The sequence below is a fragment of the Onychostruthus taczanowskii genome, unplaced genomic scaffold (assembly GCF_017590055.1).
Source record: "Onychostruthus taczanowskii isolate IOZ18803 unplaced genomic scaffold, ASM1759005v1 scaffold298, whole genome shotgun sequence".
NCBI lineage: Eukaryota > Metazoa > Chordata > Aves > Passeriformes > Passeridae > Onychostruthus > Onychostruthus taczanowskii.
In genome coordinates this window covers 10,936-35,401 of record NW_024500327.1, presented here as the reverse complement: position 1 = coordinate 35,401, position 24,466 = coordinate 10,936, and the positions used below count along the sequence as shown (strand labels likewise).

The 24,466-nt window shown below is 56.0% G+C and overlaps 2 protein-coding genes across 4 annotated transcripts in view; both read left to right on the top strand.

Annotated features, from left to right (window-relative positions):
- The window catches only part of PTK7 (protein tyrosine kinase 7 (inactive)), a 34,759-nt gene extending 29,610 nt beyond the window's left edge, over window positions 1-5,149 (top strand). For all 3 annotated transcript variants that reach the window (XM_041408261.1, XM_041408260.1, XM_041408262.1), the window contains 6 exons: window positions 2,435-2,590; window positions 2,773-3,005; window positions 3,562-3,642; window positions 3,723-3,874; window positions 3,949-4,127; window positions 4,312-5,149. In XM_041408261.1, coding sequence (XP_041264195.1) covers window positions 2,435-2,590; window positions 2,773-3,005; window positions 3,562-3,642; window positions 3,723-3,874; window positions 3,949-4,127; window positions 4,312-4,472 — 962 coding nt within the window. In that variant the 3' untranslated portion in view covers window positions 4,473-5,149. The remainder of the gene's footprint in view (window positions 1-2,434; window positions 2,591-2,772; window positions 3,006-3,561; window positions 3,643-3,722; window positions 3,875-3,948; window positions 4,128-4,311) is intronic.
- Window positions 5,150-10,640: 5,491 nt separating this feature from the next.
- Window positions 10,641-24,458, top strand: SRF (serum response factor). The gene is made up of 7 exons (XM_041408257.1): window positions 10,641-10,813; window positions 12,141-12,407; window positions 17,417-17,675; window positions 19,754-19,873; window positions 20,556-20,747; window positions 21,275-21,351; window positions 21,613-24,458. Exons 1-7 carry the CDS (start codon window positions 10,742-10,744, stop codon window positions 21,706-21,708), a joined length of 1,083 nt encoding a protein of 360 aa, XP_041264191.1. The 5' UTR covers window positions 10,641-10,741; the 3' UTR covers window positions 21,709-24,458.
- The last annotated feature ends 8 nt before the right edge of the window (window positions 24,459-24,466 follow it).

The window sequence follows — 24,466 nt, the reverse complement described above, 5'->3', positions numbered from 1 at the left end:
AGGTGCAGGGATGCAGGAGCATCTCAGCAGATTTGTGCTCTGCATCTGGCACCACTGTGAGATCTTTCAGTGGAAAAGTCACAGGCAGCTCACCTGTGCTAGCAGGCTCTGGCCAGCATCCCCTTCCCAGGAAAGAATTTCTTTCAATTGTTTCTGAGATGGTCTCAGATTTTTATCTTGGCCAGTCTTTATTATTTTTCTTTTCTGCTAGAGTTTGCCTCTTCTTATTCCCTGCATTTGGAACCAGGTTAGCTGCCAGGTGCATCCTCATTCTTACAAGCAGACCCAGCTTCCCAGATGTCTACACTCCTCCTTTTTGGTACTTCCATAGCCTCTCTGGAGAAGTGGTTTGTGTTTGCTGTGAGCTCTAGTGGAGTTACTCCATTCACCACAGTCTTCAAAGATCTGTCTCTTTGCCTCTTTTTGATGTGGTCCCTCATTAGCTGGGTGACCCAAAGTATTTCAGCACCTGCCTAAGTACCTACAAGTACTCCCTGGCTGACCACCAGCTGACTTTTCCAGTGCCCTCAGGATCCAGACAGATTTAACCTCTCCATGGACTTGCAATGGATCTTTGCAATGGCTTTCTATGGATCAGTACACTCCTAACCACCCAGTTACTTTCCAAGGTCACGTCCTTGGTGTGCCACATCCTCTGTAAGGAGAGCTTGCTCTCAGTATCCATGGCTGACTGTGCTGCTTTTTTGTTGTTGTTGAATACAGACATAGCATTTGGGGAGGCTCATGGCTGGGAGGACTGATTTCTCTGCTAGTGTCTCTAGGGCAGCATGGCTGTGTCTGTTTCTCCAGGAGATGCTCCCGTGTCTGTTGCAGGCAGGTGGGCAAAGCAGGCAGCTTCCTTCCCTTTGGTTCTTCTCTGGACTGCTGGATACATAAAGGAATCCTCCTGTCCCTTTGTTACCAAGTGCCTTGTCCAGGCTCTGTGAAACATGGGAATGTGTGTTCTCAAAAGTGGCTCTTGTTGCTGCCTGCTGGTGCTGTCTCTCAGTGGCAGCACGCTCACTCTGCAGCCTTCTGGATTTTTTTGGCACAGTTGCAGTGGTCGTCTTGTGTTATCCTCTTGGCTTCAAGCTTGTGGTCTTGAGACACGATTAGTCATGTGAGCAGACAGCACAGGGTCAAACAGTCCTGCTGATAATGAGTGTAAAAGCAGGGAGAGTGTAAGGAGCATCCAGCTTTGATTTATAGGATAAGTGGTGGTTTTTTGCTTTTATTTTTGCAAATCTTACTCCACCATGTGAGAGCAGACAGGTGTCAGTAGCCATGGCTCTTAAGTCAGCATATCTCAGCGTTCACAGCTCCAGTCCTACCTGTGACAAAGCCATGGTCCCTGTCACGGTGGCCAGGCCTGCTCAGGATGTGCTGGTACCTGTCTTGCACACGTGCATTGTCAGCAGGCATGTACACACACACTGTGTGATGCAACAGCCTGTGATGGAAACTACAGGCAGTGGGACTCCTGTTGGATTTACCTCGTGCTGGGTTGTCTTGATATTGTTAAAAATTTCCTGTTGTGTGGCTGTTTGCCTAGTGCTTATTCCAGGAGCAGCTGAAATGGAGTAGTACAGAGTGATGCTGGAGGTGTGTGAGTGACCCTAGCTCAGGGTTGTTCCTTGCTTTAAATTCCAACTCCTGCTTTCATCTTATGGAAAATACCACTTCCTAGTAACCAGGTCTGATCCAACCAGTAAATACATTCAAAATCAAGGTTTGCCATCTATGCAGTCATTTCTCTACAAGCTGCCTGTAAAATGCAGGGTGTTCTGTTTTCTCAAGGCAATCACATTTTGTCCTGTTCTCTGGCTTGTGTTCGTGCTAGGGAGATTTCTAGTGAAGTCCCTGTGCAGAAAGCTTGCTGGGGCTGATTGCAAGGACACTGCTGCCTAGCACTGCTTTAACCCGGCCAGTTAAAATCCAGACTGGTCTGGTCTTACAGGTTCAGCGCTTCCAAGGACATTCCCAAGGCTTGCTGGGAAGTGAATAAGGAGCAGGGACATCAGACTGCAGCAGCTGGTGTCAGATAGACTTGAGTGTCTCTTGGGTATCAAGAGACTGTGGTTATAGTGAGCAGTGTCCATCTGCTCCACCTCTGCCTCGCCCATCCCATCTCCTGCTGCTGTCCTGCAGGGTTTTGTCAATGGTAGTTTGGATGTAGCCGCTGCTTGGGGATGACTGAGTGGGATGGACAAGGCCAGATGGGGCTGGCTGGCTCTGGGACCAAAGCCATTGCTCAGCATCTGATTTCAAGGGTGGCTGCTGGGCTGCCAGAGATGGGGCAGAAACTGAGGCCAGGCCACTGCTGCGTGGGGCTGGAGTGCTTGGAGTGTTGGAGCCCCAGCAGGGGCTGAGCCCCAGAATAGCTTTCACTGTGTGGCCTGGCAGGATGCTGAAGCTGTTTGTGCTTCCCTGGCAGGCGGTGCTTTGCTGCAGAATGGGCAGATGACAGCAGAGATTCAGGAAGAAGTGGCCTTGACCAGCCTGGGCAGCAGCTCTGGGGCCAGCAAGCGCCACAGCGCTACTGACAAGATGCACTTTCCACGTTCCAACCTGCAGACAATCACAACCCTGGGTATGCTGGGCCACCCTGGCCTTGTCCCCACTCCAGCAGGAAACCTGTGGCTGAAACCCCAGCATGTCCCAGCCAGAAAACAGGATGTGCTGGGCACAGAGGGCCCTGCAGCCCGTGGAATGTCAAGCAGACCTGCTGTCCTAATGCACGCCGCCTTCCCGTGTGCTTCTCTACACTTCCAGGCAGGGGGGAGTTTGGTGAAGTGTTCCTGGCCAAGGCCAAAGGCACAGAAGATGGTGAGGGTGAAGCTCTGGTGCTGGTGAAGAGCCTGCAGACGAGGGATGAGCAGCTGCAGCTAGACTTCCGACGGGAGGCAGAGATGTTTGGGAAGCTGAACCACGCCAATGTGGTGCGGCTGCTGGGGCTGTGCCGCGAGGCAGAGCCACACTACATGGTCCTGGAGTACGTGGACCTGGTAAGGGCCCTGCCAGCAGGAAAGAGGGACGTGACAGCAGTGGGAGTGGGGCGAGTGTGGCAACGGGCTGGCAGCACAGGGCAGCCAAGGTGTAAGGAGACCAGGCTGAGCTTACTGCTGTTCCCAGCCTCTGGAGGGCTCTCAAGGGGAATGGGAGTCTCCTGCAAGACCTGCAAGTGACTTTATCCTCTACAATCTCCTGATTTCTTTTCTGGTTTATGTCCTGGACTCAGTTATACAAGCTAAGTTGTGGGACTCCCTGCCACAGAATGGCTGTGAATGCTAAGGGCTGTGAGGAGTCTGGAGTTTGTAGGAGAGAAATAAATTTTGGGCATGAAAAACCTGGAGGTTTCAGGCCTGCTTGCCCTTATCTTAGCCAGTTGAGGCCCAGAAACAAGATCCTGGCTTGCCCAATAAGGCAGGGACCTGGAGGACAGGCAGGAGCCATGGATCAGGAGATGAGGATCTGTGGGCCTGCCACGTCGAGGCACTGCAGGGATCAGTGAGCCTGGTCCTATGTAGAGCTGCTGACTCTGAATCGCTGTCTATCTCCCAGGGGGACCTGAAGCAGTTTTTGAGAATCTCCAAGAGCAAAGATGAGTCTCTGAAGCCACAGCCACTCACTACCAAACATAAGGTGACCATGCAGCTTTGGAAGTGCTCTGGGGCTGGGGACCCTAAGGAGGGCAGCGAGTGCTGACAGCTCCCTGGGGTCAGGTGTCTCTCTGCACACAGGTGGCCCTGGGCATGGAGCACCTCTCCAACGGCAGGTTCGTGCACCGGGATTTGGCAGCCAGGAATTGCTTGGTCAGTGCCCAGAGGCAGGTCAAGGTCTCGTCCCTGAGCCTCAGCAAGGACGTGTACAACAGGTCAGGGATCCTGACAGGGGAATGGGAGGGGATGAAATGGCCCCAGTCTCACTGCCTGCCTGTCCTGCCCGCAGCGAGTACTACCATTTCCGCCAGGCCTGGATCCCACTGCGCTGGATGCCACCTGAGGCTGTGCTGGAAGATGAGTTCTCCACTAAGTCGGATGTGTGGTCCTTTGGGGTGCTCATGTGGGAGGTCTTCACGCATGGGGAGATGCCCTACACTCCACTGGCAGATGATGAGGTCCTAGCAGGTGCGTGGAGTACCTTGTGCTGTCCCTGGAACTGTAGCCTACTTGCTTTACGTGTGGAAAGGGGGCCGGATGGGCTGTATGACAGTGCTGGTCTGGCTGCATGGAGAACTGCTGCTCTCCTTGCATCCCCCAGAGAGGATCGCACCCCTTGCCAATGGCCCTTTGGACTTTTCTTTCATGCCAGGTCTCCAGTCAGGAAAGACGAAGCTCCCGCAGCCCGAGGGCTGCCCGTCGCGCCTGGCCAAGCTGATGCAGCGCTGCTGGGCCCCCAGCCCTAAGGACCGGCCCTCCTTCAGCGAGCTCGCCACCACCCTTGGGGACAGCCCAGCTGACAGCAAAGCCTGAGCACCCCAGCCCTTGCTGGTGAAGGATGTGGCGGGGTGGACAGGGGTCTGTATGTGCCTGGGGCGCCCCTGGCACTCCCACAGCCCCTTGCTGAGCCCGACCCCGATGCGCCAGCGAGCAGCTCAGCATCAGCAGCTGCTGGACTCAAAGCACAAGCCAGTGTACCCCAGCCCCACCCCCCTCCCCAGTGGGTCCCAAAGACAGCCCTTGCTGCCTCCTGCCCCCTGCCTGCTCAGCCCGGTGCCCTTAGGCTGCTGGTGTGGATGGAGCGCAGCTGCCCCTCCCACGGCGAGAGCTTGGGCGTCCCTGCTCACCGCATCCATCTCTGCCGGCCTGGCCCGGCTCTCTCTCCGTCCGTCTGTGCTAGGCATGCCTGCCTGCCCCTTCCCCATGGGGACAGGCCAGCCAACAGGAGCACAAAGTGCCTGGCATATGAAGGAGCTCACTACCTTTCCCAGTTTCCCTGTGCCTTTTTTTGTACTTATGACTCTGGGCAGAGCCCCCTGTCTCCCTCTTCCAGAGCGCTGACTCCTCCCTACCATAGTATTTCTGTTACTGGAATGCAGCCTAGAGTGGGTTAGTTTGTTTGCTTGAGTGGAGGGTACTGCAGCCAAGAAGGGTTGGGTTTTGTTGGGTTTTTATGTGCTGCTCTCAATAAAGAAGGCGCTTTTTTTTTTTTGGTTTTTTTTTTTGTCTTTGTAAAATACTGCTGTCACATAGCGGTTTCCTCCACATGGCTCCTGGGAAGGGTTTGGGGCTCATTCCTCAGGCATCTGTCTGCTGTGTTTAACCCCTTTGCCCCCTTCTCAGGTGAATCTGGGATGCTGTTCCCAGCCCTGTGTGCCTTGAGGGAGCACTTCGCCTCAGCACTCTCTCTCTGGGCAGTCATGAGCTGCTCTCCAAGAGGGACTTGTCCCTCTCAAGAGAAAATGTCCCTCAAGACTCCAAGCAAACAACCACTCATGGACATGTTGATTGGCTGACCCCACTTCAGGTATTGATTGGGTTTGTGCATCCACCTCTGTGGCCTGGGACAGCTGCACAGCCCACACTGGGTTGTGGGTTTGTGCATTTCAGCTGCTGCTTCTTGCAGGATGCTAGCAGGGCCAGGCCTGGATGGTACCCTGGGGGATATCCTGCTGTCTCATGTGGTCTGCAGCCCTCTCCTCTGTGCTAATGGCCCAGAACAACAGCAGGGTCCTGGCAGTCTCTTCTTGAGAGAGGAAAGGAGTACAGGTGTACAGGAAGCCCCAGTCCCCACGGCATGAAGTCCCCAGTCCCAAGCCAGCATGAGTTGTCCCTTGGAGCCACAGTGAGGCACTGGGACCAGCAGTTTCACTTGGCTGCACAGCCCTGGGTTGAGGGGTTGTACAGACAGATCTGAGCTTCTGCAGGAGGCCTGATGGGGCTGAACTGGAGGCAACGGGCATAAGCTGCGCAAGGGACATTCATTGTGGTTTTAGGGGAAATGCTTCCCCTCAAGGATAATAAAGGTATGAGTCCCAGAGAAGCTGTGGCATCTCCATCACCATCATCATCATCAGAGATACCCAATCCTGGAGCAGGGAAGTCCTGAACTACCCAGTGTAGTTGGCTGTGCTTTAATCAGGGATGGACCAGATATGGACCAGGGAAGTCCTGAACTACCCAGTGTAGTTGGCTGTGCTTTTATCAGGGATGGTCCAGAATCCTCTTCCCACCTCTGCTACCCGAAGAGGTTATGGAGGTGCTGGAGGGGGTAAAGTGCTCATTTCTTGGAATATGCTAGCTGGCCCTGAGCTCAGATTTGGTCCAGGCTTGGAAACTGGGTGCAAGAAAGTTTGCTGGCAGTGCTCTGCCAGTTATCAAAGGTGTTTGTCCCTTTTCCAACACTTGCAGGTGGGAGATATGGACTCTTCCCCCCTAGCCAAGGTCTCTTGGCAAGCTGAGCTGTGGCAGTGGCTGGGTGTTGGGGCCCCCTCTCGAGGAGGACAACCAGGGCTGGTTGGCTGGACCTGGTGCTCCCTGGCGTAGTAGGCTTGGCAGCAGGTGACTGTCACCCTGACCTCTGGCTGCCTCCATGACCAGAGGGCCTGGCCACATCGTGGGACTGGTGGCACTGTGCCTGCTGGGCAGACCTGTTGGGGACAGAGGGATCAGGATTTGCCTTTCCTTCTACCCCTTGCAGCCTCATGTCCCTCTTGTTGCTCCCCAGTCCCTCCCAGTGTGTGTGCAACCCTTCTGAAGCGCGTGCGTGTTGTGGCAGTGCTCTCCAGCTTGCAAGTGACCTGTCTTGTGCATTTGCTGTTGTTTGATGTCCTTTTGTTCCACTTCTCACATCCATTCCATTCCTGTGGACTTTCCTCTCTGCTGTCCTTCCTTCTAGGGAGGAACGCTGCACTCTGTGGGCTGATTCCTCTGCAGCCAAGCCACTTGTGGTGGCCTAGCCAAGCAGAATCTCAGCATTGCCATGGCTAGAGACCAGAGATGCCAAGGATTTTGGGGGTACCACCCTCATTCTGCCAGCTCTATGCATGCAGGCATTTCATGTGGTGGGAGGGTCTGGCACGGCTGCAGTGAGCTGGTTCTGTGAGCAGTGTCAGGACTGAGGGCTCTGCTTTGTCCCAACACATCCTGGAGGCTCCATGGCCTGTTTGCCATGCAGTCAAGACCTGGTGACTACAGGGAAACACCCAAATGGAAAGTCACCAAAGCTAGGACAAGCTCCAGACCCAAAGAGTACAGAATGATGGGGGTTGGGATTGGGTATTTTTGGGAGTGATGTCACAAAAAAATTCTGTATCATTGGGGAGGGGAGAGATGTTGGCCAAAGTAATTTGAAACAGCAAGCTGAGCAAATCCAGTCCCAGCTAAAGGTGGTGGAGCAGAGCAGGGAATCGGAGTCCCTGCAGGAGGTGGGATCCAATTCCCTCAGCCCAAACTGAAGGAACACCTTACAGAAGACCATGTGCAGGATCCAGGGCCAGAAAGAGCCACATGGCTCCATCAGAGCCCAGGTCCACCTAGAGAGCTGCCAGCTGTGACCAAAGTGGAACATTTGCTGAACGGTGTAAGAGACCAGCAAGCAGATGTTAGTCCCAATGAACAACTCCCTAAAGCATAAAGACATCCAAACCAGACAGTTCCATCAGGAAGTTCCTGATGTTTTCTCTTGCCCTGAAGTTACCCAAATTCCCCTTGCACCATTGCATCCTTTGAGCACCCTGGTCCATGAGTGCTGTGCAGCTGGAGGAAGGGCTGCTTGGTTTGCTCTGATTTCCTCTGCTGTCTCTCTGTCAGGCACTTGTGTGGAAACTAATGGGCCTTAATTGTCTTAAGCAGCCTCACCTGGGACTTCCCCACACTCCTGAGCTGCATTTAAGCTCAAAACTGTGCTTTCAGGTTTGTTTTAAGCAAGCTTGTAGGTGTTCCTCTTTTGGCCTTGCCTCTAGCCCTGCCTTCTAGGTATACGTGGTAGCCTTATTATCCAGTCAGGATTTTGGCTCTAGCTCACAACCAAGTGGATGCTGGATTTAGTCCATGGCTTGCTCTGGGGATGGCCCCTGACAGCACCACCTGTTGCTGCTCTGCTCAGGTACTGTGGCTTTATACCTGTTCAAGAGGACGTGGGGTCACCCCTCAGGGAGCAGCCCCATTCCTACACCTGCGTTGACCAAAAAAAAGCTCATTAAGAAAGGCCATAACCTAGTTTTGCACGTGTAACAGTACCTCTGTTCTAGTTGTTACTGCTCAGAGAAGAGATCTGGCAGTTAAAAAAAGAGCAGCTAACTGTTCAACAGCAGTCAGAAAAAGCAGCTGGACTATCAATAGTAGGAGGATCAGGGATAGGATGGAAACCATCACAACCCCAGCACCCAGCTGCAATATGGATGAAGAGCTGGAAAAGGGTGAAGAAGCACTTGCTGCACTGGCCTAGAGGAGGATTGAAAAGGGATGTAGAGGACTGTGGTCATGCTGGCAGCAGGGTCCGTGCTCACGTGGAGCTGTCAGGCAGCTTGTCTGGAGGGAATTTTGGGGGAAAACAGGTAAGAGACTGTTAAGGCATACTGTCAAGTGCTGTGCCCTAAAACTGTGTAACAACAGGGCTAGAAATGGGAATTTTATGATGTGGGGATTGTAAATAAGAAAATCCCTGAAGGCTGGAAACTTGCTTTAAGCTGCTTTCAGCTGTCGGCAGCTGCTGGTTTGGTTGAGGGAAAACCTGCTGGTGGTGACTTGTGTCCTGTGGGTGATGGTGGCTTGGGGACAGGGCTTGGCTCTCCAGCGTGGGTCTGAGTGCCTTGGTGAGAGGTTGGCATCCCGGGAAGCCGGGGCAGGCTGAAGCTCTGGGCCTGTTCAGAGCACAAGGACAGGCATCTCAGGAAGCATCCACTGGATGAGGCTTGGGAAGGAAAGGACTGGAGCAGAAGCGATGAGCCAGCCCAGAATGAGCCAGGTCTCACCTTCTGCCTGTGTAGACACTCTTGCAGCTTGGGGAGCAAAAGGCCTTGCAATTGGAAGGCCCAGGGAAGAGAAGCAGGAATGCAGTGTGTAGCTGTCCCACAAGCAAGAGAAAACCAAATCCTGCTACCTGCAGTGACTGCACACTTGTGCTGAGCAGGCAGAGCGCCCCGGCTGTGCCCATCAGCTCCATGTGTTCATTGTTCCCGGCCAAACTGGTGCCCCCAGCCAGGCAGAGGGTCCTGCTGACCCTTCCTCAGCCTGGCAGGACACGGCGAGGCCTCGGTCTCACCTGTGCCAGGTGTAGTTTGTGCTCGGCTCCAAGGGAGGGTGGCCAGGGCATGTGATGGGAGGCATGTGAGCTCCAGCAGCCCTGCTGGGAGCTATAAATGGCATGTGTGCTCACTGGAGGAGCATGGCTGGCGGGAGGAGGGGGAGGCGGTGGTGGCAGCGAGGGGGGTGTTGGGGTTTGCAGTTACTCCCTTGCTCTGTAGGAGGCTGGCCCTGGGCTGGGGGACAGCTGTGAGGGCTGGTGCCGAGCGTGCGTGTCCTCTGAGTGATGAGGCAGATATGGAAAGGGCTCCGCGAGCTGCAGAACCCTCCACGGGCTGCCCAGGAGACCAAACGGGTCTGTGGCCAGACCAGAGGTGGGGTCTTGCCATGGTTGCAGTTCCTGTTTGTAGGACAGGGTGTGGGAGACGCCCTACTCCATCTAAGAATTCCGTGTCTTCACAGCTTTGAGCTCTGGGCTGTGCCGTCCCTCTCGCACCTTTGCTGACCCGCACACAGCGTGCCTTGCAGTTGTCCTGTGTGGGCTGTCCTCTGCTCTGGAGCTCCTGGGTCACACCTGCACGGAGGATGTGACCTGTGCCAAGGGCTTGGAGCCATCTGATGGGCATCAGCAGGGTGGGAGAGCCCCTTCCCACCTGTGCTCTGTCCCACGTGGACGGCCGTGTACGGAACCACAGCGTCACCCCCGCGGGTTTGAAGGTGTCTGTGGCCCATCCTCTCAAATGGGAGATCTTTTTTCTGCTGGGCAGTGATCAGCTTCAGCAATGTGTGTTTCGGACACATCTGCTTCGGTCCTGTCCCTGCGCACCCACATGGCCCCCGCGCCCTCCCGGTGCCTCTGCAGCCACCGGAGACGAAGGGAGGCACGTTGTCCCCGCAGGCTGTGACAGCAGCCGGGCTGCGGAGCTGCCTGCAGCAACAGCTGTGCCATCGCGGCGAGCCGGGCGCGGTGGCGGACCCGCTCCCGGCTGGATCCCGACCATGGCGAGGCACGCACTCTTTGAGACACGTGGTGCGTCCCTTACGAGGACCGTGCCCGGAGCTGGCGGTGGGAGGGGGCCCGAGGCAGGGCTGGCAACGGGGGTGTCCCGGCGCTCGTTCGCAGCCCGCGGGCCGGCCCGGCCCGAGCGCCCCGCGGCCCCGGCCGGCAGCGCTGTCCCTTTAAGAGCCGCCCTGCGTGTTCCAACCCGGGCGTGACGCGAGCGCGGCCCGACCGTATGCAAATCAAACGCCAACCGGCGGCCAATGGGCGCCGGCGCTCGACGGCTGCCAGCCAATGGGATGGCGCCTCCCGACGGGGCGCCGTCTCGCCCCATATAAGGATCGCCTTCGCCATAAAAGGCAACATTGTATCGCTTTATATGGGGGCGGCGCGGCGCGGCGGGGGCGGCGGCGGAGCGGGGCCGTGAGCGCGGAGCGCGGCGGGGACATGGCGGGGCCGGCCGGCGGCGGCGGCCGCCTACAGCGGCGGCGGGGGCGGCGGGGCCGTGAGCGGCGCCAAGCCCGGGAAGAAGACGCGGGGCCGGGTGAAGATCAAGATGGAGTTCATCGACAACAAGCTGCGGCGCTACACCACCTTCAGCAAGAGGAAGACCGGCATCATGAAGAAGGTGCGGCCCCGCGACTCCGGCCGGTGCGGGGGGGCGGTCCGGTCCGGCCCGGGCGGGGATGTCGGCCGGCACCCACCTGTCCGTGGGAGCCCCGGCCCGGTCCGAGCGCGGAGCAGGCCGGCGGGCCGTGCCCGGAAACGGCGGCGGCTTCCCCGTCCCGCGGGCGGGACCGGGGGGGCGGCCCGGCACCAGCCGCTTCCGGGGGGCTGCGCGGGAGCCCCCGGCGGAGCTGCGGGCGGGGAGCTGGGCGGCCGGGAGCGGGAGCCCCCGGGCCGGGGAATGCCGGTATGCTTGGGGTCGCCAGGAGTGTGATGTGCCCGGGGAGGCCCATCCCGGAGCAGCGTCCAGCCTCGGGGCCGGTGCTGACCGGTGCCCTCGGGGCCTCTCGCTGTGAGCCGCCGCCAAAACACCGAGTGTTCGGTGGCACAGCTGGAGTGCCCTGCCCTGCCCCGGTAGGACTGGCTGCTTCGGCCACGGGAGGGACCGACGCCACGTCTCGGCCGGTCCAGAGTGCTATCTGTGGTTCCTGGTGTGCAAAGATAGACTAGAAACTTGGGGGATTTTGGATGCTGCTGGCTGACCTGCATCCCTGGTGATGCTCGTAGCATCTCCTGAACAACTGGGTAATGCTGCATCGCAGCTTAGCTGGGTATCATGCACCTTGGGAAAGCGGGAATGGGTGTGAGGTACTGCTGGGCACATCCTGGAGGTATGGGACCACGGGACGTGGAATGAGGTCATCCTGTCTGTAGAAGCTTGTGTGAGACCACTGAGTGTGCAGTGGTGGCACATGAAGAGTGCATTTCCTAGTCTGCAGGTATTCTTCACCTGGAGCATGGTGGCCTCACTGCAGGGGTGCTTGGGTGCAGCTGTGCTCAGAGGTCTGGAGCCTGAGAGGGAAATCTGGGTTGGAGCCTGAATGGAGTGTTGGTGAGGGGAATGAGGTAGCAGAGACGTGTGCCATCACTGAGAGGTGAGGTGAGGGAGGTATCCAGACATGTGTGGAGGAGGCATTGGGGTTTCCAGAATGGAGACAATCCTGCATCCCCATGTTATCAGACTACTGTACTTAGGGGACCACTCTACCCATGGCACATCCCCTAAGGGTGTGCTGAAGGGAATGGGAATACAGCATGGGGCAGTTCAACCTCCAGGGAGCCAGTCTTGGGTTGGTTTTAGAGGCCACAGCTCCTCTGGGGTGGCAGGGAGCTGAAGCTGGTGTGAAGAGAAGGAAAGCCATTGTGGGAACATGCAGGGAATCTTGTCCTGCACTGTGTGTTGTCCCTGTCACCTGTGACTCCCTCTTCTTCCCTTGTCCTGCTGGCAGGCCTATGAGCTCTCCACGCTGACTGGCACCCAAGTCCTGCTGTTGGTGGCCAGCGAGACGGGCCATGTGTACACGTTTGCCACACGGAAGCTGCAGCCCATGATCACCAGCGAGACGGGGAAGGCGTTGATCCAGACATGCCTCAATTCCCCGGACTCGCCCCCACGCTCGGACCCCACCACTGACCAGCGCATGAGTGCCACTGGTTTTGAGGAGACGGACCTCACCTACCAGGTGTCCGAGTCGGACAGCAGCGGGGAGACCAAGGTAACGTTCCTGGGCACGCAGGGAGGTGTGGGCTGTGCTGGGAGCCCTGATCATCCCCAGCCCGCTTTAAATAGCAGCGTTGGGAGCTGAGGATGAGTCCTCTTTCTCTGCGACTGCAGCGAGCTTGTGTCATGTCATCTCGGGGCTGGCTGGCTCCTTGGCTGATAGTAGCGGTGATTGAGAGAGGGAGGGAGGCGGGTGGCAGGTATCCTGGTCCTGGCCCTTGCAGCGTGCCTCCCCACTGGCCCAGCCCACCCCCCTGGCCAGCTTTCAGCACTGTTATCTCTCCCCAGGCGTCTCCATGCTCTCACACTCATTGATAAAAATTTGATTCTGCCTCCATGGCCTTATAAGGCCTGGTTTCCCTCGCCAGAGTCCCTGGCAGGGCCCCTCACATTCCTTATAAGCTGCAGCTGTCTCTTGCTTTGGTGCTGTTTTGGAAGGGGGCAGGGAGGACATGGGGAATGGAAACATTTGGCTGGACAGACCATTTCTGCTCCCTGCCTGTTGTCCCTGCAGACGCTGGCCCCTGCCTGTCCGTGTTACTTGTGGCCTTTTGCCCAGGGTGGCCTGGCTATGGGTGCACGGTCAGGCAGAGTCAGCTTTTCTGCTGGAAGGGCCCCATCTTGTCCCTGCGCTCCCTGGCACTGTTCCTCAGAGCTGTGTCCCACATCCCTGACGCTTCCTTTGCAGGCTGGTGCTCAGATCCACAGGTGATGGGAGGCAGGAAAGTTTGTGGTGCAAGACTGGGATGCCATGCTGAATTTGGGGCTCTGGCACAGCTTCCCAGGCCTGTGTGCAGTTCTGCTGGTTGCTGGGAACTGGAACAGCCCTGCTGTACCTGTGCTGGTGTCATGGGTACCAGGCTTGCTGCAAAAGTGTTCTTCCATTGGCTTTGTCATAGGAGCTCTCCAGCTGTCCATGCTCAAGCCACAACGTTGCCGTGCAGCAGCCTCTAGACATTAAGCAGACAGAACCTGGAGACCTCTCTGCTGTAATTGTAAAGGTAGTGAGTGCAGCATTGAGATGTGCCCAACATGTCTGGGGCTGCTGGGGTATTCAGCTGCCTGTTTTTGTGACAGCGCAACAGCTCTGGTCACGGTGCTGCTGGGTACCCCTATTCTTCAGTGTCCCCTTCCTCACATGTGTGCAGTGTTGCACCAAGCAAAAGCATATTGCTGCTGAGCCCTGAGAAACATCTGCAGCCCCAGAGATCCCTGCAGGCAGAGGAGCTGTGGTGGGCCAAAGTGTGGCTGGAGTCTCTGTGCTGTAACCCTTAACAGTCCTTGAGAATGGTTCCTGCTGATGGGATCCCAGCAGCAGTCCTGGCTGTCCCAGTCTGTCATGTCTTCCCTGGCTGCCTATGGTTGCTGCTGTAAGCTGTGCCAGCCCTATCCAGTAGGCAAAGAAGCCTTCTAACACCAGCAATCTCTCCTTTGTGCAGCCTGTGTTTGTAAGGACTTGTGCCTCCTGGGCTTCTCCTGGATGAAAAGGCAAGTCCTGTGGGCATTTCGTAATGAGACAAATTACCTGTCCTTGGCATGAGACTTGACCACATCATATCCCTTTGTACTCTTCCTGGAAGTGCTGCTAGTTGGCCCCAAGGGAACTGTGCCCTTGGGGTGCAGTTACTCTGCTGAGACCTTCTTAACACAACTTCTCTATTCTCAGTGTGTGATGCAACCCTGAAAGCTCCATCCCAGTGCTCATGCTTAGTGTGGGGTGCCTTATTGCCACAGCCAGCATTTGATGAGAGGCTGGAGGTGCCCTGTGGCCCTGTGTTCTGCTTGACATTCTGAATAAATCCATCCCTGGCTGGCTGAGAGTTCCTGTCATGGCAAGCCCTGGGGCTGGGGACAGGGGCTGTGCTGTTGTGCCTTCTGCGGGCCTGGGAGCCTGCTTGGTGGTCAGGCATAGACCAGCTCAATTCAGATAGACCCAAGAAGTCTTCTGAGGATGAAAGGAGCCTGTGGATGGGCCGTGGCTGGGTGGCTGATGCTTGCTGGTGGGTGAGTGGTGCACAAGGCTGGGTTACAGGTGTCTCAGTGGAGGAGGTGGCAGGAGATCCAGTGCCTGGACTGTCAGGTCCAGCCACATGGGATGCTCCAAAAGACTCCCTGGCCTTCTTGTGTGACCTCTGCTTCCCAGATCTCTGTATGGACAAAACCTGCTTGTGTTCAGTGCTGCAGTAGAGTGGGGAGAACAACACAGCCAGGCTGTCACCTCTATGCTACACCAGCAGCAGCACTGAAATCCTCCTGCTGTGCCAGACCCAAACTCCCTGCTGTGGTGCTGGGACTGGGGCTTGCTGTACTTTTGAGACAGTAGCTGTATCCTCATGATGATACCTCTCTCATCATTTGTAGGCCCCAAAGGACACTGCCTGCGTGCAGTCTCCTGGGTGTGCTTGTGTGGGAAAGGGTATATTGGAAGGAGCTCAGAGGCTTTAGACTGGGGTGAGAGCATGGGAGTAACCCTGATCTGGTCATGTCTCTGGAATGGGAAAACGTGGGACTTTGTACAACATCTTGAACACAGACCAGGTGTTGGAAACCAGATTGGGATTTCCCATATACCTCTGAGGCTTGTGGTTGTGCTACACCTGTGTAATAATTCTGTCTAGGGGGTCTGGGCCATGCTGAACAGCATTGCCTCAGGCAGTCCCTAAAAGCTGTGGAGTGGGATTGTTTCTGTCCCCAAGACCCTGCTGTGGTCCAGGATGGGCATCAGCTGGCCTGTTCTGTGCCCTGTGACCCACTCATGCTGCAAAGCAGTGGTGAGGGTCTGGGCAGACACCTGCTGCTGTGCTGCACCTCTGCTCTGTCCTGCTTCCGCAGACACTGCGGTTTGCACTGAGTTGGAATGGAGGTCCAGCTGGCTCAGGAAGGGAGGAGCTTTCAGGGCTGCTGTCCCTGGCCCCTTGGGTGATGTCTGCTGAAGTGACCCATGACTTGCCTCATGCATGTGGTCTGGGCTTTGCAGGGTGCTGAGAAGAGCCAAGGTGCCCGGGTGATCACTGGGAGTCATGAGGAGATGACGGTGGGTATCCAATCCCAAAGTCTCTCCCAGCTCTCTTTCAGTATTGGGAGCTGTTGCTGCAGCCCAATAAAGATGGGAGGAATCTGAGTCTCAAAAGGGTCAGAATAGGCAGGGCAGAGATGGGCTGTGCATGATTCAAGTCTGTTGCTGCAGCATCTCTCTCAGGCACCTTTGTTTTGTACTGAGATTTGCCCTTGTGCTTCTAGGGAGCCCTGAGAATCTCCCTGAGTAGAGTGCTGTGAACTTTCTGGGATGTCTTCTCCAGGCCTGGGAGTGTGAGTGGGTGCTAAGTGCCCTGGCTGGTTGGGGGTTATATCTCATGGGTATACTACTCTAGAGCTGTAGCTGGCCATGAGGAACCCTGGCTTTTCCAACTGGGAACAGCACCTGTCCTGCCCAACTCTACTCTGGCTCCCTAGTGAGCTGGGGAGAGCTCTGCCCTGTCACGCACGTGGGGAAGGCACCCACAGCCTCCCATGTCCCATGTGGGATGGCAGGAGTTTGTGGTTGAGCTAATGGAAAGTGCCTCTGCTGGGCTTTGCTCTGTCATCACGTGCCTCTGCTAATTTGGACTTCAGGGACTGCGGTGCCAAGGCAGAGGGGTGTTGCTCTCCTCCCTCCCTGGGCCCTGGGGCACGACTGAGTGCCTGGGATTGGATCCCCCTGTCCAAAATGGGCTGCCTTCCCTTTTTTAGCTGTTCGTTGAGCTGTGAATTCCTTGCTCCTGGCAGCTTGACAAGCTGGGAACAAGGCTTAGCACGTGCGAGAGCTGGGCCCACCAGCTGCAGTGGGAGGGGTGGGAGTGTGGCAGCCTTAACTCTTCCCAGGCGTGCTGGCAGCTGTGTCAGGGCACAGGGACAGCAGGTTGCCTGTGGTCTGTGACATGGGCTCCTGTGAAGCAGTGCATTCTCAGTGTGCTCTTGGCCAGATGAGCGGGGCGGGAGAGGAGTCACGGGCACCCTGGATATTCCAAAGGGGATTTGGGGGATGGAGGGAAGTTAGATGAGGTGTAACTGCCAGAGGCAGCAGGAGTCATGCTGTGCTGGGTTGGTTCCCGCAGATCCAGGGCACATCCAGCCACATGTCTTTGTGGCAGTGGAAACTAAAGTGTTACTGCAGCTTGGCACACATATTCCTCCCTTGTTCCCACACCTGGGATGCCAGTCTCTGTGTTGGCAGCCCAGCACAGAGCCCTTTTCCTGGTGCTCAGCTGCTCTGGTGGTGCTGTCCTTGGACAGGTGTGGAGCTCTGAGCTCCTTGCAGGACTATGCTGGCTGTAGTGAACACGTGAGGTCCTTTGGAAGCATTTGCCTCACGCCCATCTCCTGCCAGCGGGTTGGCAGATAGGTGCTTCCTATGGTCAGGTTCTCCTGCCCTCTGCTTCAGGAGATGTGTGGAGGCATTCCCCAGGGCCTGCCAAAGCTTCTGTCAGGGCTGGGTTTGGGCCTCTCTAGTATCCAGGTTTGCCTTTAGTCACCTCTCCCCTGTAATTTCCAGTGTACAGCTGCTTTTAAGAGCCAGTTCTCTGCTTGTTCTTGGTCGTGTGTTTCCTGCCTAAAGGGAAGTGGTGTGTGTTCCTGACAGGAGTCTCTATGCCTTCATATTTGTCCCTGCAAGGGCTGCTTTTGCCTGGTGTGTGCCAAAAAGAGGCTATTCTCTTCTTAGACATTTTGGAGACTCCTGGGGAGTGGAACGGTTGCTTTGTCCTCTGATGTGTTGTAGGGAAGGCTCTCAGGGGACCTCTGTGGCCCTGGGCCAGCATCTAAAGTTTATGTGGAGCTCTCTCCAGCTCTCCTCATGTTTGTGCAAGCAGCTCTTCTCTGCTCCCCTGGCTCTGCTCCATGTGCTGGCAGCAGGCTGTGGGGGGTATGGTTTGAAAAGGGGATGATGCAACCTACAGAGCCTGGTTTGGTCTCGTGGGCAGATGTCTCATGGGCTGCTCCGAGCTGTCACAATCTCTCCTTTTGCAGGACGCCCTGAAACCCGCATTCACTGTCACCAACCTGCCGGGAACAACGTCCATCCAGACAGCCCCGACCACCTCGACCTCCATGCAGGTCAGCAGTGGCCCGTCATTCCCCATCACTAATTACCTGGCGCCAGTGTCTGCCAGCATCAGCCCCAATGCCGTCACCAGTGCCAACGGGACCGTGCTGAAGACTACTGGAGCCAGTGCAGTGACGTCTGGGGGCCTCATGCCAATACCCACTGGCTTCACCCTCATGTCAGGTCAGTGCCTTTAGGGACTGAGGACTGCGTCCGTCCATCTCTGCACAACAGCTGTGTTGCTGTTCTCTCCAGGGGAGAGGAGACCTAGTGGCACAAGGGAAGCAGAGTGGTTGCTGCTGTAAGGTGAGCCTGGCTGTGATTCCGTGCTCAAACCCAGCCAGGCCAGTGGCTGGAGAAGGGTCATGTAGTGACTGTTTCTTTAGAGAGTTACCAGCTGGTCTTGCTGTTGGGAGGTGGCAGGGAGCTGAGCTGGGACCCCAGGGCAGCACTGAGAATCCTGGAGGGAGTGAAAGGAGCTGGTGATGACAAAGCCTTTCTTTCTCCCTCCTTTCGGCAGGTGCTTCCCTTTCTCTGGGGACACCTACCATTCCTCTCACTCAGTTACAGCCACACTCCCTGGCTCTTTCCAGCCAGCAGGGCCAGCTGGTCATGGGTACAGCTGGACAGCTGCAGCAGGCACAGCAGACAGTCTTCCACTTCCCTGCCAGAGCTGGAGGGCATATTGTGTCGCTGACAGGTCAGCACTTGCTTCTCCTCCTCTTGCTAGAGATGGGCGGATGGAGTTGTCTGTGGGGTCCTGGGCCTAGCCACAGAGCTGACCCCGATGTGGGAGCACAGAGGAGGCAGAGCATAGGGAACTCTGGCTGTGGCTGCTGGGGAGAGATGGGAAAACAGGGCAGAAAATGCTTGACATAAGCAGGAGCAGCATCCTGGGGGATACAGGGCAAGGCAAGCAGTGGATTTTCAGTCTCATGCCCTCAGGCTTGGCCTGTGGCTAACAAAGGCAGTAGAGGCAGATCCCTAGTGCAGCTGTGCTGAGGATGAGCTGTGCTGCTAGAACTGATGGAGGGATAGTACAGGGGCTGAAGTGCCCAGTGGTTGTTTGAGTGCTGGCATTTGGCTCTGAGCAGCTGCCCTTGCTTGCGTTTGTATCTGCAGTCAGCCACGGAACCACAGTGCAGAGGACAGGTTAGGGGAGACCCAGAGCAGAGTAATGGTGCTGCTCTGCTGCCTTGTGTGCACTGTCCTTTGTAGGAATTTCTTCTTGTTCTGAGTTAAGGCTCTCCAGGTGTTTGTTCTTGGGCTGGACTCTCCTTTGTGGTGGCGTCCATCATCTGAGGACCAGCGCTGAGTGCCACAGTATTTCTCGTGTCCTGTCTGTTTGTGCCTAAGTCCATAATTCTGGTAACTCCTGTGCTTTCTTGGAATGCTTAAGGCTCCTGGGGGCCTGGACAGTCAGCAGGCTCGCATTCAAGGGAACTGGATTTCCCTTCTGATCTGGAGGAGGAGAAAAACTGATGTGTGTCTCTGGGGTGTGATGTGTGGGAAAATGCCCGGTCTGAGTAGGCTGGCCAGTGATTCTTGCTCTCTGGCATCCCTTGCTCTTCCCTCTCGAGGCAGGGCTCAGCCTTAGAAGACCTTTCTGTGCCAAGCCGTGTTTCTGCATCTGAAGTGCTTTGCAGGGAGTGGTCTGGGACAGAGGCTGTGTGTCCTCCAGCTCTGGGATGCACACCTTGAGACCAGCTGTTCTCTAATCCCTCTGTGGGGCACTGTAATGTTCTTAAGGTCACAAGAGGGGTGAGAGCTGCACCCTGAGTGCCCTGTGGAGGATGGAGCTGGGCTCCAGAGTGTGAAGGCAGCAGAGCCCAGCTAGTGTGAGCATTTGGACTCTTGTGGCTCCACTTAGTGCAGCAAGGTGATCCTTGTAGAACTGGCTCCTCTCTGAGGAGGAAAGGCTGTGCCCTCTCCTCCCAACATCTGTTCTCTGTCTTGGTGGAACCAGGAATGGCAATGTTCTTGAACCACAGCTGGGAGATGGGCAAAAGCTGTTGTGGCCTTTTCTTCACTCTTGGAGCTTTGTAGGCCAGTTAACCCTTTCTTGGCACATGTGCCAGGAAAGAGCAGGTTTTGGTCTCTGGTTTCTGCCACACACTGCTTCTGTGTAGCGTCTCCCGGTGCAGCACAGAGCAGTGCTGTGGAGCTGTGAGCAGCCAGAGAAGGACTGGGGGCTTTCACATGGCCCAGAGTGCCTGTATCCCTGTGCAGCCACAGGCTGACAGGCTCCTCTCTCTCTCCAGGTGGTACCATGGCTCAGCAGGTTCCAGTCCAGGCAATCCAGGTGCACCAGGCACCGCAGCAAACGTCTCCCTCTAGTGACAGCAGCACTGACCTTACCCAGACCTCTTCCAGCGGAACAGGTATTGGTAACCACCTTCTGTCTGCCTTCCTAACCACTGCTGAAAACAGCTCACACCAACAGGCCTCACGCCTGCTCCATGGCCAGTTTCCTCCTTCAGGCCAACTCTATCCAAGGCGTATTGATCCCTGTTCCCAGGTCCTGTGCTACACTGTATCCTATGCTAGGCATAGGGCTCCTTACAGGGAATTTCAGAGCCTCTCCAGATACATCATCTACTCTCACTTGCAGCATGGAGCTGGGAACAGGTTGTTGAGTTCTCAAGGGGTTTCTTAGTGAGCCAGCATTGCCTCTAGCACAAGGCATCAGCTCACATCTGCTTGAGACTTTTACTGTCTATGCAGAAGACATCTCTTTGTCAGCAAAATCTGAGTTCAGGTGCCTGGATGCAGGCTGAATCTACTTCAACATCTCTGTTAAAGTTATATTGGAGAATTGAGATATAAGTTGAATTTAGTCCTGGGATGTTTGGCTACTGTGTTTTCCTGCCCCTTTATACTCCTGAAAGGAGAGGTTTGAGCTCTCCTTCTTGATCTCTGGGATGGAAGACAGAGACAGGTATCTCCATGCACTGTGCTTCAGCACAGCATGCGCGGGGTGGCTGGGGTGGGGGTGCTGAGCAGGCAGGTGAGCGCGGCAGGTTCCTTTTGTGTGCTCACGTGTGTGGTCTGTCCCCGTGGCAGTGACCCTCCCAGCGACCATCATGACGTCGTCTGTGCCAACCACCGTGGGCGGCCACATGATGTACCCCAGCCCGCACGCGGTGATGTACGCGCCCACCTCCGGCCTGGCCGACGGCGGGCTCGCGGTGCTCAACGCTTTCCCACAGGCGCCCTCAGCCATGCAGGTGTCCCACGGCCAGGTCCAGGATCAGGGTAAGGCAGCTGTCCAGCTTGGTGCTCCCTGAGAGTGCGCTGACACCCTGGTTTCTCTCATCCCACGTGTGTTTATGCTGGATGTTAATCACAAAGGGTTTTCTTACCAGCACTCTCGGTGGCCACACAAAGGCCTGGCAAGGGCGATGCTCGATGCGTGTTTTTACGTCTTGCCATTCTCTTGTGCAAAGGATTGCACGAGCTGTTGATGGGTAAAAAGGAGGGCGAGGGTTTCTGGGATGGGCAGCGTGTGGGGCAGGCAGCACAGGGAGCCAGGAGGCTCTGGAGAGGAAATGTGCTTGCATGAGGGGGCAAAGTAGCATGAAGCCACACGGGCAAGACTTGGATTGAGGCCTTGTGCCTGCTTCTCCCAGCATTTGGAAAACTAGTGCGTGTGGCTTCTGGAATTTCTCCATGTGTGCAAATAGGCAGCTCTGTCCTTGAGTAGCTCCATGGAGCTCAGAGAAAGGATCTGTGGGAGAGCACTTCTTAAGGGACAGTGTCATTTGTGCTTCTCTCTGTGGCAGGTGGCGTCCCCCAAGTGTTCCTGACAGCCCCATCAGGCACGGTTCAGATCCCCGTCTCAGCTGTCCAGCTTCACCAGGTAGGCACAGAGTAGTACTTGCAGGTGTTCAGGGCTTATTCTTGCTCTTCTGCCTGCACATCCTTTGTGTGTCTGGGCAGACCTGGCTGGGTAGGCTCAGTCCTCAGCTGTGGGAATGCGCTCTGTGCTACCTACCCTTGGGTGAGGGAGTCTTGTCCTCCTTGGATGGGTGCCCGGGAAGGACAGTGCCCCCTGGCTGCTGGCACACATGGTCTCAGGGCGTGCTGTCCCCCAGTGGTTCCTCCTCCCTTCTCTCTCTAGATGGCTGTCATCGGGCAGCAGAGCAGCAGTGGCAGCAGCCTGACAGAGCTGCAGGTGGTCAACCTGGACACCTCACACAGCGTCAAGAGTGACTGAGAGGCCTCTGCTGCCGGCCTTCTGTTTCTGGCTTGTCGTGCCAGTGTCGGGGCTGGCAGCAACTCCTCGTACAGACTGCACCAGTTATTTATTGTTGCCTTTTCACGTTTCCTTCATCCACACATGCACACACACACACGCACTCACCCACCCCCACACACACAGGCATGCGCGTGGGGCTGCAGGACCCACCCCGGGTGGAGCCGTGCTGGGGCCGTGCAGGGCTTGGGGCATTTGGATGCTGCAATAGCTGTGCTTGTCTCACGCCAGCCAAAGAAATCTGTCTTTTGAGGGGAGGATTGCTCTGCACTGTAAATAAATACTGCAGGCCATTGCCAGCTGGAGGCTCTGGCTCCTTCTGGGTGCTCTGAGTCACCTTGCCCATGAGTATTTACTCTGCGTGGGGCTCAGCTTAGACCCGGAGCCATCGTGCAGGTGCAGCTTGGAGCAGAGTGGGTTGTGGCTGTGCTGCTGGCCTCAGCAATGTGCCTTTGTGGGGGTGACAGGTCCTGGCCGCAGCAACTCACCCTGGGCTCTGGACAGGAGAGAAGGGCCAGCTTGCATGTGCATCTCTGGGCCTGCATGCCCTCTGCCCGGAGGGCAGGGCACAGCCGGGGTATGTCCTCCTCGTATGCACTACAGTGAGCCCTCTGCCCTCAGTGCCTCCTCGCTGGGCTGCCTGGCAGATTTTCAGCCTGACTGGCCCTGCCCCGGCGGCTGCCCTTGCACAGGTGAGGTGGTGAGATAGATGCCCAGGAACACAAAGATGCCCTGGAGAGCTCCTCAGGGGCCCTGTGCTCTGCTCAGCCCCACACTCTCAGCCCTCGCACTGCTTCTGGACTCCATTCACCCAGGGGAACGTGGCTGGGTCTTTCCTACATCCCCCTGCAGCTCCAGCCAGCGCTTTCTAAATTTCTGTGTCTGATGCAAGGTGGAGAAACAACTCAAATGTCAAAGGGAAGAGCCCATGGGGCACTGAGCTGCTGGGCAGGTGGCAGGCTCTTCCTCTGAGCACCAGGGTGACCTGCAGGCCATCCTGGGCTGCGGGGGAGCAGCTGTGATGCCTGTACAGGCTCAGCAAGGCTGGGGGAGAAGGGCTGGGGCATGCTTGGTCCTGCATGGGAATTGCTGTGAATGGCTCTGCTACCTAGCCCTGTCCCTGGAGGGAGAGTGAGCAAGTGAGAGAAGCTGCTGAATCCTTAGGGGAAGAAGCAGCTACTGTAACTTTTTTTTTTTTTTTTTAAGTTAAAGACAAAAGAAGCCTTGGAGAGAAAAAAAAAAAAAGAAAAAAAAGAAAATTACTTTATTTTTCTAAGTGTTAAACTCAGTATTTATGTAATTCTTTAAGGAATAAAAGTTTGGCTCCTGTACAGTTTTAATGGGGTTTGTACCAGGGGGATGGGAGAGGGGTGGGTGGGCGGGCATGGAGGCAGGAAAGGGGCCTTGCTTTTGAGTTTGTATTGTAACCTTGGACATGTTCCCTCAGCATTAGCGTTTAAGCTGCACTCTCCATCCACCAGCATGTGCCAGGGATCAAGCTGAACCGAGTGGGATGCTTGTTTCCTACCTACTTGTAACGAGGACTTCATACCCATAATTTTGGGCTTAATGGGCAGAAGTGAAGTGAAGACCAGCAGTGGCTGGCCTCTGGAAGTGGTAAACCCATTCCTCAGAAGCAGGCAGTTTGGAGTGTGCCCAGGAGCCAGAGGTGAGCTGGGTTTGCTGATGACCGCCCTGTTCACTTCTGGTCCAGGGACCTGCAGCTGTTCTGTCACTGTCACTGCTCTTGGCATGGAGCAGTGGTGCCTGTGACTGCCTAAGGGATATGGGCGTCCCCACTCCTCCCTGTGGTGAGTGACCAGCAGTGGCTAATCCCTGTTCTCCCTGCTTGCTGTGCAGGCAGCATCTCCTGAACTCCTGGGTGACAATCTGAGCTGTGCTTCCCCCTCTACAGCCATTCTGCAGCGCACAGATGGGGAAAGGTCTCCTCCAAGCTCTCTGTGCAAAGAACTCCCAGAAGAGCCTTTCATCCCTTGATCTGTTAGCAGCCTGGGAAGGGCTTGTGGGGAGTGGAGTGGCCCATCTGGTGAGGGTGATGTTGCATGCTGCCTCCCCTTAGAATTCTTGCTCTAAGAGTGATGCAAACCCTGCAGCTCAGAGCATGTGGGAGTGCTGAGCCATGTCCCATGGCTCAGTGTAGGAAAACTGCTCCGTGATGCTTCCAAAACCACATAGGTACCTAGGAGTTCGTCCAGGGAGAAGTGTGGGATCAGAGTTTGCGTTGTCCTTTGCCCCAGCACATCACTGTGGCCTGGCTTTGCTCTGCTTTGCTTCTGCTGGCACTATAGAGCAGAGCTGTTGGGCCAGAACAGCAGGAGAGCCCCTGCTGCTACAGGGTGTGTGACTGCATCCCCTCCCTGGCTCCCCAAAGGCAACTGCTGGTTAAACGCTAATGGTGTATTTTATTTAAGTGCAGACTTGTAAGAACACTTGTGTATCAGGGATGAAATGGCATTTATTGTGTGGTGACATTTTTAGTTCATTTTACTGGTTTGAGGGGTGTGAGTGCGCGCGCGTGTGTGTGTGTGTGTGTACGCATAAGTGTGTGTGGGATTATTTTTTTTTTCCCTCCAGTTTCCAGGGTTGTGTTTCTGGAAGGATGTGGAAGTAATCACAGTACTATGTACAGAGCTTTCTTTTGTATTAAAAAAAAATTTACTCTTTCAATAAATGTTATCATTTTGTGCACAGATTTGGC